The sequence below is a fragment of the Ursus arctos genome, unplaced genomic scaffold (assembly GCF_023065955.2).
Source record: "Ursus arctos isolate Adak ecotype North America unplaced genomic scaffold, UrsArc2.0 scaffold_13, whole genome shotgun sequence".
NCBI classification, from domain to species: Eukaryota; Metazoa; Chordata; class Mammalia; order Carnivora; family Ursidae; genus Ursus; species Ursus arctos.
This window is the reverse complement of record NW_026622797.1, coordinates 20,559,284-20,577,970: the sequence shown is the minus strand read 5'-3', so window position 1 is coordinate 20,577,970 and position 18,687 is coordinate 20,559,284. Positions and strand designations below refer to the sequence as shown.

At 36.4% G+C, this 18,687-nt stretch overlaps 1 protein-coding gene and 1 pseudogene across 13 annotated transcripts in view; one reads left to right on the top strand and one right to left on the bottom strand.

Annotated features, from left to right (window-relative positions):
• Positions 1-18,687, top strand: part of UTRN (utrophin) — a 539,750-nt gene that overhangs the window by 247,029 nt on the left and 274,034 nt on the right. For all 13 annotated transcript variants that reach the window (XM_057310986.1, XM_048225919.2, XM_048225918.2 and 10 more), the window contains 7 exons: positions 4,746-4,925; positions 7,411-7,539; positions 7,848-8,018; positions 10,410-10,571; positions 11,014-11,151; positions 15,998-16,186; positions 17,059-17,231. In XM_057310986.1, coding sequence (XP_057166969.1) covers positions 4,746-4,925; positions 7,411-7,539; positions 7,848-8,018; positions 10,410-10,571; positions 11,014-11,151; positions 15,998-16,186; positions 17,059-17,231 — 1,142 coding nt within the window. The remainder of the gene's footprint in view (positions 1-4,745; positions 4,926-7,410; positions 7,540-7,847; positions 8,019-10,409; positions 10,572-11,013; positions 11,152-15,997; positions 16,187-17,058; positions 17,232-18,687) is intronic.
• Positions 12,165-12,981, bottom strand: LOC130543526 (60S ribosomal protein L7a-like; annotated as a pseudogene).

Below are 18,687 nucleotides of genomic sequence, written 5' to 3'. Positions count from 1 at the left end.
CAAGAGTTTTCTGTAGCTCTGTAGTTATTTTGACATCAGAGATTAGAGAGTAGATTTGCCAGTTCTCCCTTTTTTTTTTTTTTAAAGATTTTATTTATTCATTCGACAGAGAGAGACAGCCAGCGAGAGAGGGAACACAAGCAGGGGGAGTGGGAGAGGAAGAAGCAGGCTCCCAGCGGAAGAGCTTGACTTGGGGCTCGATCCCAGAACGCTGGGATCACACCCTGAGCCAGAGGCAGACGCTTAATGACTGCGCCACCCAGGCGCCCCCTGCCAGTTCTTTCTTTTGAGGTGGACAAAGAATTGAATGGAACACAAAGTACTTTTTTTTTTTTTTAGTGGAGGCGTTCTCTTTTCCTAAACTTACTTCCTAAGAAAGACGCATGTATACTAGAGATAAGTGCTGAATATATATGATCAATACGGTGATGGAAATTTATATAAAGCCACAGATATCAGTGTTGACATCTATAGGTGTTTGCTTGTAAGAAGTGGAGAGCAGATGCTATGAGGTCACGGATGATGGAACTATTTCTTAATTGGAACACTTTGTAGAGGTAACAGTTGAAAGAAAGTCAAGATATGAGGCGCTACAATAGTTCATGAAAAGTATAGTTATGCCCTGGGCTGTGTGACGTGACAAGGAGATGGAGAAAGGGAGGCAGGAAAAAAAGGAAGAACACTGGAATTTGTCGATGAATGCAAAGCAATCAAACTTTCTTTTTGTTAAATTTAAGTGTTTCAAGGAAATATTCTTGTACAACACATTTTGAAGGCCATTTATTTTCTTATTAATAATGTAAGTCATATAAGCTAATTGAATGACATTTGCACAGTGTAATGAAAAAAGACTAGAGCAAAAATCATTTATACTCAAAGAACACACCGTTTCCATTTGTTTTTTAACACATATAAACACGTACGGATAGAAACATTTAAAAATAATTATATTGTGTCTAATGTTTCTTAACCTTGTTTTAAAAACTTTTATCTTTAATATTTTTCTTTATCTACAGGGGTTTTTTATCACTATTAGAGAGGCATACTATTTTATTGGGTATTTTTTATTATGCCATTCCTCTATTCATGTCTATTTAAATTATCACCAATTTCCACTATTGTAAAAAATGCTGTGGTGAATATACTTTTTTTTTTTAAAGATTTTATTTATTTATTCGACAGAGATAGAGACAGCCAGCGAGAGAGGGAACACAAGCAGGGGGAGTGGGAGAGGAAGAAGCAGGCTCATAGCCGAGGAGCCTGATGTGGGGCTCGATCCCATAACACCAGGATCACGCCCTGAGCCGAAGGCAGACGCTTAACCGCTGTGCCACCCAGACGCCCCTGTGGTGAATATACTTAAAGCTAAATCATAGCATATATTCATGATCGTTTCTTTTTTTTTTTTAAAGATTTTATTTATTCATTTGACAGAGAGAGAGACAGCCAGCGAGAGAGGGAACACAAGCAGGGGGAGTGGGAGAGGAAGAAGCAGGCTCCCAGCGGAGGAGCCCGATGTGGGGCTCTATCCCACAACGCTGGGATCATGCCCTGAGCCAAAGGCAGACGCTTAATGACTGAGCCACCCAGGCGCCCCTCATGATCATTTCTTGAGGATAAATTCTTAGCCTTAAAAATATTGGTCAAGGGATATATCCATTTAAAATTCTTATACACATTATGAAATTGCCCTTTGGAAAAGTTGTGAATGAGAATTCCTATTTGCTCAATGGTAGGTAAATATCATGTTTTGGTTATTTAATTGCAACATTTTCCAAAGTTTAGAGGCCATTTGTAGCTCTTTTTACAAAATTGTCTTTTTTGGGCACCTGAGTGGCTGTCGGTTAAGCATCCAGTTCTTGATCTCAGCTCAGGTCTTGATCCCAGGGTTGTGAGTTCAAGCCCGGCACTGGGCTCCGTGCTGGGCATGGAGCCTACTTAAAAAAAAAAAAAAGCTTTTTTGTGGTTTTGACCATTTTGGTCTTTTAATTTAGAACTCATTACCTATCACAATAATAAATGCTTAGTGTGTTGTTGCATTTTTGTTTGTCTGTTTGTTTTGTTTTTTGCCTCTGCAGTTTCCTTTCTGTTCTGTATCTTTTTGTTTTAACCACTGTATTATATGTTTTTTAAAGAATTGGGGCACCTGGGTGGCTCAGTCGTTAAGTGTCTGCCTTCGGCTCACGGCGTGATCCCGGGGTCCTGGGATTGAGACCCACATCAGGCTCCTCTTCTGGGAGCCTGCTTCTTCCTCTCCCACTCCCCCTGCCTGTGTTCCCTCTCTCCCTGGCTGTCTCTCTCTCCATCAAATAAATAAATAAAATCTTAAAAAAAAAGAAAATATAATTCATCTTTTTCTTCTTTGTTTCTGTCTTTAGTGCCTTGAAAGTCCAACACTACGCTCTACTCCAAGGTTATATGATTATTTACTTATATTTTCTTCTAGCTCTTTTATAGTTTCATCTTTTACCTTGTTTTAATCCTTCTGGACCAAATAGTTAGCCATTTATTTCAGGACTATTTATTAATTATCCTTTCCTCTCTGATTTGACATGCTAAATTCATATATTCTTTTGCCTGTTGTTTTTCTCTGTTTTCTGCTTCACTGATCTGACCCTTCGAATTGTTCTTCAACTGTTTAACTATATGGCTTCATAATATATTTCAACATGGAGTTAACGGATTCCCTGTCTTTATTCCTCTGGGTTTCTTTGTGTATGCTCATATAAACTTCAGAAATATTAGCCTGAAATTATTTTAAAAAATTCTGTTAGAAATTTTGGTGTGAATTGCCATAAATTTATAGATTTCTTTTGACGAGAATCAGTATCTTTGTTATAATAAGTTCTCTTCGTAACATGGTATGTTTCATGTGTTTTTTTACATTAATTTTTTTATATTACTACATAATGCTTTGGTTTTTTTCTTCAAAAACATTATATATATATGCAAAGATGTTTATTCCTCATATTTATTTTTATAGGTATATAAAAAGTATGCTTTTTCTCTTTTTTTACTAATTAGAGCTTTTACGTAGGTGATACTGATTTTCTTGTATTTAATTTTTAATTATCTGTGTACTCACATCAATTCAATTCAATTAGTTGATTCTCATAATTTTTTTAAGGTAAGGACTTTTAAAACAATGGTACGTTTGTCTCTTCTGGTACTATTCATTTTAAAATTCCCATTTAATCTTATTTCAGGTTTGAAATAATGCAGATGGTAAATACAAATCACAAATTCACAGAGTAAATCTTTACTCTTCACTAGAGTAAATCAAATGAAACATCAGTATGTAACATCACCACTTTCTCAGTGTTGTTTTCATATTTAAGAAACATTCATATTTCACATTTTAATGTATTTGCACTTAAAAATTATGTAAAAATTTTCAATGTAAAAATTTAAATAGCGTTTTCATTCCTGAACTTTAATAGCGTTTTTATTCAGTAGCTTAAATATTATTTTCAGTGTAGTCATTTTCTTTACAATACAGTCTATTAGTGTAGATAGTTGTGTGTACTCTTTTAATTACTTGTAGCTAATTATTTCGTATAGTTCTTAACAACTGTTCTAGTCAATCAATACATTCCCAGTGAAGGTAGGTAGAAAGTCTTAACTTCAGAGAACATGGCTGTAGGTTGTTTTTTTTTCCTCCCTTCTGGAGAAGAACATTTAAAAGAAATGTTTTAGTGCCTTTATAAATATACCAGTATTTAATATGGCCAAGTGAATGTTTAAACCTTGACTCATCTGGGAATTTACAATTTTCATGCCTTCCAAAATGTAATTTAATGATGTGAGATTAAATATAAATGAGCTCCTTCAAATGATTTGTTTAAATGTTGGCTAAAAAAGGTACAATAGCAGTGGGGTAGATATGCTCCTGTTACTTTTTGATTTTAGAACTCTGTAGTTTTAATTTTGGAATCCAGCATTTTTGCTGTATTTCTCCGAGTACACGTCTTGCCTGGTCAAACCTTATGAATGTGCAAATCAAATTATCATTATACCACCCAGACAATTATGTTTGCATATGGCAACTGTGTAACTACAGCTTCAACGTGCTAGTTCTCCTATGATTTAGCTAAGATGAAATATTTTTTATAATGCTCACACAACAGAGTGTCTATGAAGTCACCTAGGACAGGGTGTTATCCTTCCAAATCAACGTGGTGCACATCAGTAGTTTCCTATAGTAGTCTAGGAGATAAATTCATTATAAAATTTTGAGAATTGTGACTCTGGGATAGTTCTGCTTTGCCAGGTTATAGTTACCGAAAATAAAATTGATTCTTTCTCTTGAAAGCTATGATGAAGACACTTGGTGTTTGTGTGTAATAAATAGCATTTGCACTTAAAATTAATGAAATGATTACCTTTTCACAACTGAGTTTGTTACTTTTTTGTATTTGCATAATTGAACGTTCTAATTTTTAATAGGAATTTGAGAACTCTCAACATGTTAATCAGCTGTGGAGTTTTGGGAACCTTTGACATATTGTGAATTATTGGGGGAGTCATGGGCTACCAATGCATTTGTAGAAGACAAGGTTTTAAAAAATTAAAGCTGTATAAACTGGGTGTTATCTGCCAGTGCTGAATCACTAAATTCTACCCCTGGAACTAACACCACGCCGTGTGTGAACTAACCTGAATTTAAATAAAATCTTGAAACAAAAACAAAATCCTTTTCTAACATTCTGAAAGATCAAGTGGATCTTGGTATTCTTCTTTTCTAGAATATTCTGAAGGATCTGGAAAAGAGAAAAGCTGACTTAAATACCATCACAGAGAGCAGTGCTGCCCTGCAGAACTTGATCGAGGGCAGCGAGCCTGTTCTAGAGGAGAGGCTCTGTGTGCTCAACGCCGGGTGGAGCCGAGTCCGCACGTGGACGGAGGATTGGTGCAATACACTGATGGTATGTTTCAGGGAAAATTGAACAATGAACGCTTTTCTCCTTTAATTATTTGGAAGCCAATACAGCTTTGATTAGAATCTTAAATCCTGGGGCACCTGGGTGGCTCAGCTGTTGAGCGTCTGCCTTCGGCTCGGGTCATGATCCCAGGGTCCTGGGATCGAGCCCCACATCGGGCTCCCTACTCAGCGGGAAGCCTGCTTCTCCCTCTCCCACTCCCCCTGCTTGTGTTCCCTCTCTCACTGGTTGTCTTTCTGTCAAATAAATAAATGAAATCTTAAAAAAAAAAAAGAATCTTAAATCCTGTTTTCTGTGTCACAATATTGTTTGGCTTCAAGTGAATTAATTTCATTAGACTACATGTTATTTTTTTCCTTTGGAAAGATAGTAACTAGAAAGAGTTAAAAATGTCTCTATTAAGTAATAAACCATTTGTGACATACAGAGAAATATGTACTTTAATATCTTAGATGTGCCTCATTTGTTATATTTTAATGATTTGATTGTGTATTTAATTTTCATGCAAACATAAACTATATATATAATATTGATAATGTTCTAATAATGGCATACTAACATCTGACAGCCTAAGTAAAAATTTTGACTACTAGCTGGGTGACATTGGTCAAGTCACTTAAATGCTCTCTTAATCTCATTTTTCTCTTATATAAAATGGACATTATTATAATTTCTACCTCATACAGTTTTTGTGATGATTAGAAGACATAAAACATGGATAATTGACTATATAACTATACTTAAAATAACCAGTTTTAGATATTATGATGATGCTTATGCTAATTATTAAAGGTTATATGTTGTTAGTCTTCGGTTATACCTCTGTTAATTATTTCATGGAAGTAGTGACCATTTAAATTTCACAGTGGTTTTCCCTCCCTCTTATACCAACAGTGAATATATGGCAACCTCCCTCTCTCTTCCCTTAGAGGGAGTTTCATTTATAAATTATTATTTTGTTTTGACGTATCTGAGAGGACTTTTTTTAAATTCACAGAATTACTGGGTAATAAATAGAGACAGAGAAAAATAAAGTATTGTGTGTTTGAACATTTACTGAAATCAGCCAGAATGTGTAGAGCATTGAAGCTCATGGGCTCACATCTTGATCTGTCAGCTTCTTATCCAGAGTTCATTCACAACTTATTACCTGCAAAACTTGGGTAAATTACTTAAATATTGCTACATTTTAATTTCCTTATATATAAAAGCAGAATAAAAGAACATATCTCACAGAGTTGTTAAATGTTAAATAAAGAATATGAAACTCTTGGCTCATAGATTATGTTCATTAAGTATCTTATATATTAATTTTTATCGTAACTAACTTTATTCCCCATTCTCACAGCCCGTCTATATTCTTCAGTCTGTTACCTTCCAAATTCTCCTTTCAAATAATACCTTTATAGTCCTATTAGAACATTTTTTAAAAAAAGATTTTATTTATTTATTTGAAAGAGAGAGAGAGAAGGAGAGAGCACGAGCCAGGGGTGGGGTGGGGAAGGGAAAGCGAGAGGCAGATTCCCAGCCGAGTGGGGAGCCGGACCTGGGGTTCCATCTAGGAACCCTGTGTTCATGACCTGAGCCAATGGCAGATGCTTAACTTACTGAGCCACGCAGGTGCCCCTGGAACATTTAACATTGAATAAGTCTGGTGGTTGTCAGTTCTTCGTTCTCAGAATCCAGATCACTTTTCAAACTTCCCTTATTTATGGGTTCTCATTTTCTTTTTTTAACTATCCTTCCAAGTATGGATTAATAATTTGTTTTCTTGTCTTTTAAATACTTCTAAGGTTTTTTCTTGTTTCCATTGTCCTATAAAATACTGTTCTTAAAAGCTGTTAATTTCATCCAAAGGCTTCCCTACTCTTATTGATCGAGCCCCAAACTCTTGCTTGCTTTGCCTCAGCTATTTTGCTTTGTTTTAATCAGCTTAACTGTTTTCTTCTGGTTCAATCACACTTTCTGTCCTGCTTCAGGAAATGTTAGGTCTGTGCCAACTCTACTTTTAAGTCCTGGTGGCACTGAGCTGACAAGCCACAGGCCTGCCAGTCGCTCAGTCTACTGAGCAGGCAGAATCTTATTCAACCCATATTTTGATCATTTTTATATTATTATTCTTTTATATTATTATTAGTTTTTAAAAAATATAATCAAGGGGGTAAATGAAATTATTAGAATGAGGAATAAAGGAGACAAACGAAATGGAACTGAAAAAGAAAGTTTCACCTTTTCTTCAACTTTTTACTGTATTGAGGTCTAAATCAAATAAATTTAAAAAAATACATAACCATAGCTGTGCATTTTTAGGAATGAGATTTATTCACTGGGAAAGAGCTTCACAGGAAGATGGAAACCTATCTTGAAATTCAGCATGCATTGGCTTTTCACAGGTCTTTTAAATGTCATCTAGGATTCTTGTCTTAAATATTGCATGTGATTACATCAGGTTTCGTTAATTCCTTTCTAGAATCATCAGAGCCAGTTGGAAATATTTGACGGGACTGTTGCTCACCTAAGTACCTGGCTTTATCAAGCTGAAGCTCTGTTGGACGAGATTGAAAAAAAACCAGCAAGTAAACGGGAAGAAATCGTGAAGGTACCAAGTGCAGAGTATCCGTAACACTTCTGGAAGGTTTTGGTGTGGTCTTTCCTCTACTGCTCCAAGCTAACTTGCTTAACATCATTCTTCCCTTGCCGTAGATTCACTAGTTTTTATTTTGGTGGGAGAAACCAAGGTCTCATAGGAGTCCTTTATGAATAGCTCTTCATTAAATTGATTGTTCTAAAAAATTGTCCTGGGATCCATGAAATTCATTTAAACTGCCTTAAATTCTGAGTTAGCATCACCCCCATGTTTGGTTTTGATTTTTCTGATATGGTAATTTTGTGTTTTCTTGCCATTAGCGTTTACTATCTGAGCTGGATGATGCCAGCCTCCAAGTTGAAAATGTCCGTGATCAAGCCGCTGTTTTGATGAATGCACGTGGAGGCTCAAGCAGGGAACTTGTACAACCAAAATTAGCTGAACTGAATAGAAACTTTGAAAAGGTGTCTCAACATATCAAAAGTGCCAACGTGAGTAATTATATTTTAATATAAAACTATTTTTCCTGTGGGCATGTGTCAAGGATAGGTGATGATATGGTGTATACATCAAAGAATTTTGAATGAAAATGATTTTAGTCACTTTTTCTTTGAATGGAGCATCAGTCCTTATTTATTTGTGATTTTGCCTATGAAGGAGAGACAACAGGAAATTAGTATTGAAGGAAATAAACCCTTTGAGAAAAGCTTTCAAAGTCTCAATCAGAAATTAAAATGGGCTATAAAAATAAGACTCCCCTCTACCCCTCCCCCCATGCTTGCTCTCTCTCTGTCTCTCTCTCTCAAATAAATCTTAAAAAAAAAAAAAAGTTGGGGGTGCCTTGGTGGCCCAGTTGGTTAAGTGACTGACTCTTGGTTTCTGCTCAGGTCATGATCTGAATTATGAGATCAAACTCCGCTTCAGGCTCTGTACCCAGCACAGTCTTCTTCTTTCTCTCTCCCTGTCCCCTCTTTGTCCCTCCCCCTCCTCTCTCTCTCTCTCTCAAATAAATAAATAAATAAATAAATCTTAAAAAAAAAACTAAGACTCATTCCCAAGCTTAGGCATGAATATTAAACCCATTACTGTATATTACACTTTGTAAATTTGTGCACACTACATGCTTGGTAACTGGTTTTTTGTTTTATGGCATCCAAAAGTTACAAGAAATTTCACAATTTAGACCTAATGCTGAAAAGCTACTATCTGCTGTTATAAATTTGAAAAAGGGCTTTATAAATTTAAATAAGAGGATGATAAGAGTTTTCCTTAAAAGTTTTTATTTATGCTTCCGTATTATAATTTTTTTTCTCTGTGTATATCTTACTAATTCTCTTTTTTCTTTCCCTTGTTTCCTGAGGGGGAGGGAACGAAGCCTTTTATTGTAGTGTTCTCCAGCCCTAGAATGTGGCGAGTGCTCAGTAAATGTTAACCTGGAAAGATAAGGACATTTTGATGGTTGGCTAGGCAAAAACCAAAACGGTATAGCTGACTTTGGGGGGGGTCATTCGAACCAGGTTTCATTCTGACAGAGGAGTATGAGGTTTTCAGGATCCCAGTGGGGCCCATGGGTTGGCATTTTTGAGTATTTGGTTAATTCTACCTCTTGAGAGTTGTGTGTGGAAATTAAGAGTAAGGACCCTCTATTTTGCAAGAAGTAAACATTATCCAAGTCTGCTTTAATTTGAAATATCTGACATAATAGGCCAAACTATCTTTCATAGCTCATGAATATACTTAGATTTTTCACAATTTATGGAAGACAAATAACTTGCTTTAACTTTTTTCTTCCTTAGCTTTGACCTTACTTCCCTACCTTCTGACCTAAGCTCATTTGTACTTTTCAGAAGGTATATAGGAACATTTTCCTGGTATAAAAGAGTAAAGCATGAGACATAGGGATGGAGTGAGAGGAAGTACAAAGAAGCAAAATTATTATTGTCCCCATAAATAACTTCTGCTAACATTTTGGCATACATGTCTACTCTTAGTCATATCTATGTGATATTAAAATATCAAGAATTTTAATTGTTTTGTATGTTCCCCTTTGACATGGCTTTCAACAGCTCTGGGGGGTTCCATTATATGATCTGTTATACTTTTGCAAGTCAGTTTTCCACTTTTAGTGTCCTTTTTAAAATACTGAATTATCAAAATCCTTTTATGCATGTCTTTTTGCTCATTTGTTAATATGCCCTTTAGGGTCAATTCTTAGAATTCCTTGAAATTGTTGTATAGTTGTGCATATAAATACCGTTAAGTAGATTTTCCAAAGGGTCCTACAAAAAGTTTGTGCCAATTTCTTCTTCCATAATCAGTGTGAGAGTGCTTGTTTCCCCATGCCTAGCCAACACCCTTATTAGGTTAGTTTTATTAAAGTTGTTACATTGAGTTTAGTCATATAAATATAAAGTCTTTCTATAGTGATACTGTCTGAAAATACTGCATTGAGAAATGCTTACTTTTTCAGAGTTTGGGTATCAAAATCCAAAGGGGAATCTACGGGGGAAGGTTACCTGGGGGACATTCTGTGGGAGGTCTCTATACTCAGTGGTGGCCTTTTTTCTTTCTGTGGCCGTGGCAGGGATGGTTTTGGATGTTGGCACTATTTCCTGCTTGCTCATGTGCCATCTCAGAATCCTCCCACAGCACTGCTGGGAGCCACGGTTATTTGCACACTAGCTCACGTCTCTGGCTGGAGTTTGGAGAAAATGGGTAACTCAGAGAAGCCCGAATAGATAAAATCATTGCTCGATGAATGATTGAAATTGAAGTCAATTCAAATAAATGCTAGCTCCTCTCTTGACCCGCCGTCCCTTTGATTCACGATGGAAGGTCTGGTTAAGAATGTATCTTTTCAGAGAACACTTTTCCTTCTGCAGTTGCTAATTGGCCAGGAACCATTATCCTACCACTCTGTGGTCACCACCAAAGCATTTGAAGCTGATGTACTTTTCTCTGACCTGGAAAAATTAGAAAGTGACGTAGAAAATATGTTAAAAGTTGTGGAAAAGCACTTGGAATTTGGTGACGAAGATGAAAAGGTCAGTTCAAGGAGATTTTCAAAACCATGGTGTTCTTACTTTTCTGTTCTGTTAATTATATTTTTACATCTGTGATGTTTATCCAAAGAATCTGCCAAGTCATGCCAAAGAATAGACCCAGATATGATTTTCTGCTGAGTGTCATCGTAAGAGTTGCCAAGTGATTTACATAACGCTTAAAAAAAAAAAGACACACTTTGACTAAAGGTAGTGTTGTTTCAGTGTTCTCTAACTTCCTCTACATTAACATTCTTTACGAGATATTTTAACTTCAAATGTGAAATATTAAAAAAAACCATGAAGTTTTGTTACTTATCATTCAGATGAGCGGATCTTGACTGATCTCATACTTTGTAGGTATTTCTCTTACTTGGGAACCGATAAGTAAGCGATGCTATGCATTTTTCTTTTCAGTAAGCTGTTTTTCCTATTAAACATTCAGGTGGATGAGGAGAGAGCCCAGATTGAGGAAGTCCTACAAAGAGGAGAACAAATATTACATCAGCCTATGGAGGATAATAAAAAAGAAAAGATTCGTTTGCAGTTACTACTTTTGCGCACAAGATACAATAAAACTAAGGTATTGTCTCGGGAGAGACTCTGTTTTCCTTAAATAACTTATTTAGCTCTTTCCATTCAGATATTTGATGTTGCATTTATGGATACCTTAAAAAACAGGTGGAATGGTATCTCTTTCTCCTTTCTAGTATACATTACTAAATAACATTTATATTTTTAGATGGGACAAGACTCAAAGGAAATAGACACAAAATCTTATTATTGGGATCTCTTTTGGACTTCTAATAATGTATTAAATCTAAAAGGCATCTATCCTTTTTAGAAGTGGCTTCCTCTTTCAGTTCTGTATTTTATATGTGGAGGTCTTAATCACCTGAAAAAATTTTTAGTTAAAAAGTAACTAAATTTGTGAATTGATAAACTACGATTTGCATTCTAGAAAAAGATTCACTACCAGCTCCCTTTTCAGTGGCCCTCATCCCAACTGCATTGTAGGTGTGCTGGTTTTCTCTTAAAGTCTGTTCTTAGGTAATCCTTCTAAGAACCATTTTTAGTTAACGATGTTGAGTCTAGTGGAAGATTCTACTCTCTCAGGTTTTACTGCCGGTTAGATGTCTCTGTTTGTACTGCAGCCTTGTACCATATCCCAAGCTAGACTTGTCCTCTCCCTTCCCCTTTCAACCCATGTTTCCTAATTTATTCCCTATCTTAGTTTATTTCCCTAAAAACTACCTGTTCTCAAAAGTAGAAAACTCAAAATCTTCTCAACCATTTCTTGTTCTTCACACCATATTGAGTGGGTATTAAAACCATCTCTTCTGAATGAAGTACGATGCCTCTGAACCTAAAGTTCAACACAGTTCTACCAGTTTCTTGCTTTATGCCCCTGGAGAAATGACTCAATTTCTCTTAGTCCACTATCCTTTCCATAACTCAGACTCTTATGATTTTCTCCTGTTAGTCACTGCAGTGTGTCCCAAGCTGGGGTTTTTTATGTCCAGTTTTTCTTTTTCTTTTTTTTTTGAAAGACAACTTTTTATTACTTTTATGTACAGAAAATTCAATAGCGTCCACTTAGCCCAGTTTGGTGGCCAGTTCTTTAGCCTTGCCTTTTCCAACTTGGTGATGCGAACCACAGACTTCGGCCCCAGGACGTTGCCTCCCCAGTGGCCGGCGGATCTTATCATATCTGTCATTGTCATTGGTCCTGATGGCTTCCACCAGCTTTGCCAGGACTCGTTTGTCTTCTGAGTTGACCTATGTGAAGGCGACAGTGGTGCAGGTCTTCCTGTGGACCAGACGCCCCAGCCTGGCCTTCCCCTTGATAATGCAGTAGGGAACCCCCATCTTAGGACACAGGGCAGGCAGGAAAACCACCAGGTCAGTGGGACCCACATCATGTGCAGTCACTACCAGCTGAGCCTTCTTGTTTTCCTCCAAGGTGGTGACAGTGTTAACCCCCGCTCAAAGGACAGGCGGCCTCTTAGTCGGGACATCCCCTTTGCCTGCAGCTTTCTTCTCGGCCCGGGCCAACAGTCTCTGCTTCTTCTCCTGCTTTGTCTCTGGTTGGTACGTGTGGGCCAGCTTAAGCAGTTGAGTAGCTGGCTGGCAGTCCAAGGCCTGGGTGAACTGGTTAATTGTGGGAGGCAGTTGTAGACGTTTATAGAGAATAGCCCTTTGCCGCTGCAGCTGGATGTAGCGAGGCCATTTGACAAAGCGGGTGAGGTCCCTTTTGGGCTGGATGTCCTGTCCGATGCCAAAATTCGTGGGCCTTTTCTCGAACAGGAGATTGACCACCTTCTTGGCCTCCTGCTTCTTCAGGACAGCAGGAGTCGGGGCCACCTTCTTCCCTTTCGCCTTCTTCCCTTTCGGCATCTTGGGCTGCTGGAGGAGAGAGAAAGAAAAGGGAATTGTGGGTAATATGTAGGTGACCTCGGAAGTCGCCAGATCTATGTCCAGTTTTTCTTAACTCTAGCCCACCCTCCATATTGTCCTCAGAATTATTACCCCCAATGTTATGGCTGGTCAGGACATTCCTTTACCTAAGAAAGTGTTCAGGAAAATACTGCAAAATACAGAAAAAGCTTTAAGCGCAAGGTTCATCACTATAATGATACACTAAAACTTCTATCTGGTCTCAAGCTACCTCTGATTCACTGGCACCTACCAGGAGTTAGCTATGCTGGTTTTCTGTACATTTTCCCAAACATATCAGTGCCTTTGCACCTTTGGGGTCTTGCTAGTTTTATTCTTACTCCTTGGTATGGATTTTATCTCCTTGTGTTACCTGAAAAATGTATCTTTTAAGGCTTGGCTCCATTTTTATTCCTAATATTTTTCAGATAATGTTATAGTTCTTTGCTTCATTCTTACTTTTAAAAGCATCTTACTTTCCTAGAACTTCATCTTTGGGTCCCAAATCATAAATCATTACTGGTCCAAAATGGAAATAACTTTTGGACTTTTAACAAATGAGTAAATTTGTTTTTTAGGCGTACTAATATGCAGCACAACAGGCATTTTTCATTTTGGGTTCACTAGCATTGGTTACTGTAATTAAAATGTTTTTAAAATGCCCGAAAAGGTTTTGTCCTTATTTCATTAGCCCATATGCTTCTTCAGATTTGCAGTTCTTAAAACTGTTTCTTCTCTGTGAGCATTAGAATTTCGTGGGGAACTTAAAAAAAACTCTAACCTGCTAACCAGTTAAATCAAAATCTCTTAGTTTGGGTTTATCTGTGAACGCTCTTTAAACAAACAAACAGACAAACTTTCTAAGTAATTCTGATGTTCAGTCAGAATTGAGAACTACCAGCTTATAGGACTCATTTTCTTACTTGGAATGTGTGTTAAATGACCTTATCCCATTTGTTTGCGAGGGTACGTGTTACTATTTTTAAAATATGTGTGAGCTCTTTATAAAATAAAGATATTAGTCTCTGTCTTATTTGCTATAGAAGTATTATCTTGTTGATTTTCATCTTCTAATTATTTTATCTTTAACATGCAAACACTTAAAATTTTTGTTTAGCCCTACATGACTATGTTTTTCTTGTGTGTGTGTGTGTGTGTGTGTGTGTGTGTGTATGTGTGTGTGTGTGTGTGTGTTTTCCAGCCTATTTGGGATCTTAAAAATCCTTATTTTCCACAGAGATGATGACTATTGAGCTCTGTTCAGTTCTGGTTTTTCCCTATGGTTTGACAAAAAACAAAACTTAGGAACTTTCTATAAAGTGTCCATATAATATTAACTTTTTAATCTATTTCTCTGGAATTAGGTTGTATATGATGTGAGCAACATCATGTAATACTGTCAAATGTTAGCATTGGCCTGCAGTATATTTGGATTTCTGTGTCCTAGCAGAGTTCTTTAAAAATAAAATTATCCAGAAGTAAAGTCTGGGTCAGATTTCGAGTACTTTTTTTTTTTTTCCCTTCTCCTAGGACACTGATTGATCACTCTCTTGGGATAAAATCTATTTTTGGAATACAGAAAGCACATGGTTAAATTTTGAACTGCCTTGCTGCTTCTGCAAGAGTATGGAGGCTCAGGAAATCCTAGGTTATCTTTATAGTCTGAATAGAAAAAGGTAGTCTTTAATGAAGGTGATTTTTTTTAACTTGGAACGTCCTATTTACAATACCTACAGACCTTCCCATTCTTTTATATTTATAGCTTAAAAAATATAATTTGCCTTCTTCGACACATGGGTAAATATCTAGAAATGCTTTCTGACTAAAATTTGAATGCATAGCATCAGGATAATAAAATTAATATTAGTATCAAGTATAAATAATCATGTGGATAAAATCAGGAAATCTTTGGACTTTTTCTATCCTGCTATCCAAGACTGTCCAGCAATTGGTGAATGCATTTTATCACATTCTAGAAGACAAATAAATGCAGACCTCTAGATTCAACACCATGTTGTTGACTTACTGGTTTTACTCTTGAGTCTTGGTTTCATTTAGGAATCGTAACCATAGCCATTTTTAGGACAATACCTTCTTGAACATGTATTTATGATCATTTTCACTGCCATCTTTGAATTTGCAAAGGAGTATCATTTTTTAGAAGTTTAATAGAGGAAAATAGTGAAAGCATCAGGGAAGCCACCTTAATTCATGAAAGGATGCACTTTGCTATTTGCAAGTAGTAGACGGCACTTAATAAAGTGTAGCCATTTGGAATAAAGGACGTGAATGCCTCCAAGACGGGTGGCCCATCCCAGAGAGCACTTTTTTGTTGAGAGAGTTCTGATTGGAGGATATGTTAAGTAGTCCACTGGGCTTAGGATCTGTCTGACTGATTGTCTTATATAGGAGTCATGTTCTGTAATATTGTTCGCAAAGGTTAAGATTATATACTGCATTGCCTGGATATTATTTTAATCAAAACCACTGTTGCATTTCTTATGTTATGAATACTTGTTTCACTTATTTCTGTTTTCAACAGTGAAGCCTAGACCTGTTTAATCTAATTGTGACATTTTACAAAATGGGTAGAATGATCATGGTATTAAAACGTTTTATTTCATACGGAACTTTATGATTTGTGGCATATTCTCATTTCCCCAACAGCTCAAGAAAGGAGTTGTTACGTTCTTGTTTGCTACATGAGTTTAGATGGCGCATGTCTTAAAGAAAAACCTGTCAAGCTTCAACTTATTTATACTGCTTAAGCGCAGGCTACAGAAGAAAATCAGTATGGAGATTTGTCAAGGGTTTCTTAGCAATACAGGACAAAAATATATTAAAAAAAAAAAAGCAACAACTTAGTTTTTTTTAATTTGGGTTCATGGTATTGAATTGCTCCACAAAATAGTGTTGTGGTTTTTTTTTCTATTTGCTATTATTCATTGTGGGGATATTTTAAGAGATGTGTCCTATTATTATTGTTTTTACAGGCGGTCCCTAATCAACAGAGAATAGGTCAGCCTGCTCCTGGAAGTCGATCGCCACCTCTCCCCACAGATTATCTAGTTGAGATTAACAAAGTTTTACTTTCCATGGATGATGCTGAATTATCACTGAATGCTCCCGAGCTAAGCACTGTTGTCTATGAAGACTTCTCTTTTCAGGAAGACTCTCTGAAGGTAAATCTCCAGGCACCTCATTTGAATAGCCATAGTTATTGCAGAAATAAGGCAAGGAATCTGTCCTTGTGCTTTTGTAGGTGGCTATAATTTTTAAACTTTGTGCCAAGGAATTAAAAATGTATATGAATAATAAACCTTCCCCATTTCACCAAGGAAATATTATCAAATTTTTAATTTCTTAAGAGTAGGCATGGATTTTTAAGTATGCACAGTTATTAATTCTTGGCAATATCAAAAACTTCTTTAATCTAACACCTGCACGGTCCATATTCCTTTCTTATAAACTTGATTGTCAGTTGATGTAAAATATCACCATTTATATTATGTATAACGAGGTAGGATTGGCCATTGTTTGGGGTATGGAATACATGTTGCTTATACGTTAATAGAGATCTGGAAGTTTTTAGTTATTCACAAGACTATTAAATACCATTAAGAATTTTTCACATAATACGATTGCACTTATGTATAAATTTGCAATAAAATTGCTATAGATTTGTTATGTTTGCTAGCTCATTTCTGTCATTTAAATTAGCATTATTACATAAAATATAAATCATTCCAGCTTCAAACACTTCATTATCCTTTCAGAATACCTGAGGCTTTTTATATGTCCTGTACAAATACTGCTTTGAACAACTGTGAGGATTTTTCTTTTCTGCCGTTAGGATATTAGGTAGCATTTCTCACACTTTGGCCAATACAGGGTATTATATATTTTTTAAAGTTTTCAGTTTTGACGAGCAATAATTATTATATCTCATTATATTTAAAATTAATGTTATGCAAAATAAATTTTTGGTCTTCCGTGATTTCATTCTTCTTATCTCTTTGCTGGATTGTGTTAACGTGTGACAATGCATTTGTAGAATATCAAAGATCAGCTGGACAAACTCGGGGAGCAGATTGCAGTCATTCATGAAAAACAACCAGACGTGATCCTCGAAGCTTCTGGACCTGAAGCTATTCAAATCCGGGATACACTTACTCAGTTGAATGCAAAATGGGACAGAATTAATAGAATGTACAATGATCGTAAAGGGTATGTGTAAATTAAAATCTTACTTTTCTTAAAAAGGCCTGTAAGTACATGGGCCACGACAAAGGTCATATGTACACTAAGATTAATGAGAATAAGTTCCACATCCTTGTCCTAGGCGTTGTTTAATAAATTGTGATGAGTGTGTTTCCTTAAAGAGGAATTGCATCACATATAGATGATGGTTTGCAACATAATATCTTAATAATTAAAGGAAGCACCCTTAATTTTTAGTATCTGAATAGTGTGTATTTTCCTTAAAAAACTTAGAAAAGATTTTCATTAATGCTCACTTTCTCCACACCCTTGATGATTAATGCAAGTGAAGAACAGGGATAACTACAGATAATTTGAATCTATGTATAACCTTAAACCCTTTTTTTAAATAATTTTCTGTTTAAATTTCTCCTCTGTTTAAATTTTCTGTTTAAATTTCTCCTCCTCCTCCTCCTCCTCCTCCTCCTCCTCCTCCTCCTCCTCCTCCTCCCCCTCCTCCCCCTCCTCCTCCTCCTCCTCCTCAAGATTTTATTTATTTATTTGGCAGAGAGAGAGACAGCCAGCGAGAGAGGGAACACAGCAGGGGGAGTGGGAGAGGAAGAAGCAGGCTCCCAGCGGAAGAGGGACTCGATCCCAGGACCCTGGGATCACGCCCTGGGTCAAAGGCAGACGCTTAATGACTGAGCCACCCAGGCGCCCCTTTTGAGCCTTCTTTCTCGATTTTGACCAGAACTATTACTAAGTAGAAATAAGAATGGTAAGGTTTTTGCCAGTAGCTGCATATGTGGTGAGAGGCAAGTAAGGGGTGAAACAGCCAATATAAAGAACTGTGTAAGAGGAGAGTTACCAGAAAATGTGTTGGAAAACGTTAAGAGACATACACACAACAACTAAGCATCACGTTCTTCATCTTTGTTTTAGCTGACATATTTCAAGTGAGTATACAGTCCTTGAACAGATCACTTTTAATGGCCTTTGGGTGTATTCCTTTGTATGCATTTTTAAAATCGTCTCTGTACATTTAGAGAATATTTTTTACATACATTTTTATGCATAGTTCTGCCTAGTTACACTTGATTATTAGATGATGATTAATTTGTTAAAACAGAATAACTCTTTTTAAAAGTCTTATGAAACACAGTAACGTTTAACAAGAAGGCTGTGGATGGCATCATGAAATTGTTTCTCATATGCCTGCCAACAGTATCGGTTAATATTGACAGGTTGTTTTTGTTTTTGTTTTTGACTTTTGATAATTGTGTAGCGATGGATTGCATCTCCATCTTATCTTCCTGTTTTCATTTCTTTGGTTATCAAAGAGATTTCAATATTCTTATATATGTTTACTGGTCCCAGTGTTGAATTTCTTCTGGATCATTAGGTGATCCTCTTTGCTTGTTTTTCTATCATGATACTACTGTTTACTTATTAATTTGCAAAAGCTTTTTCCACATTAAGGATA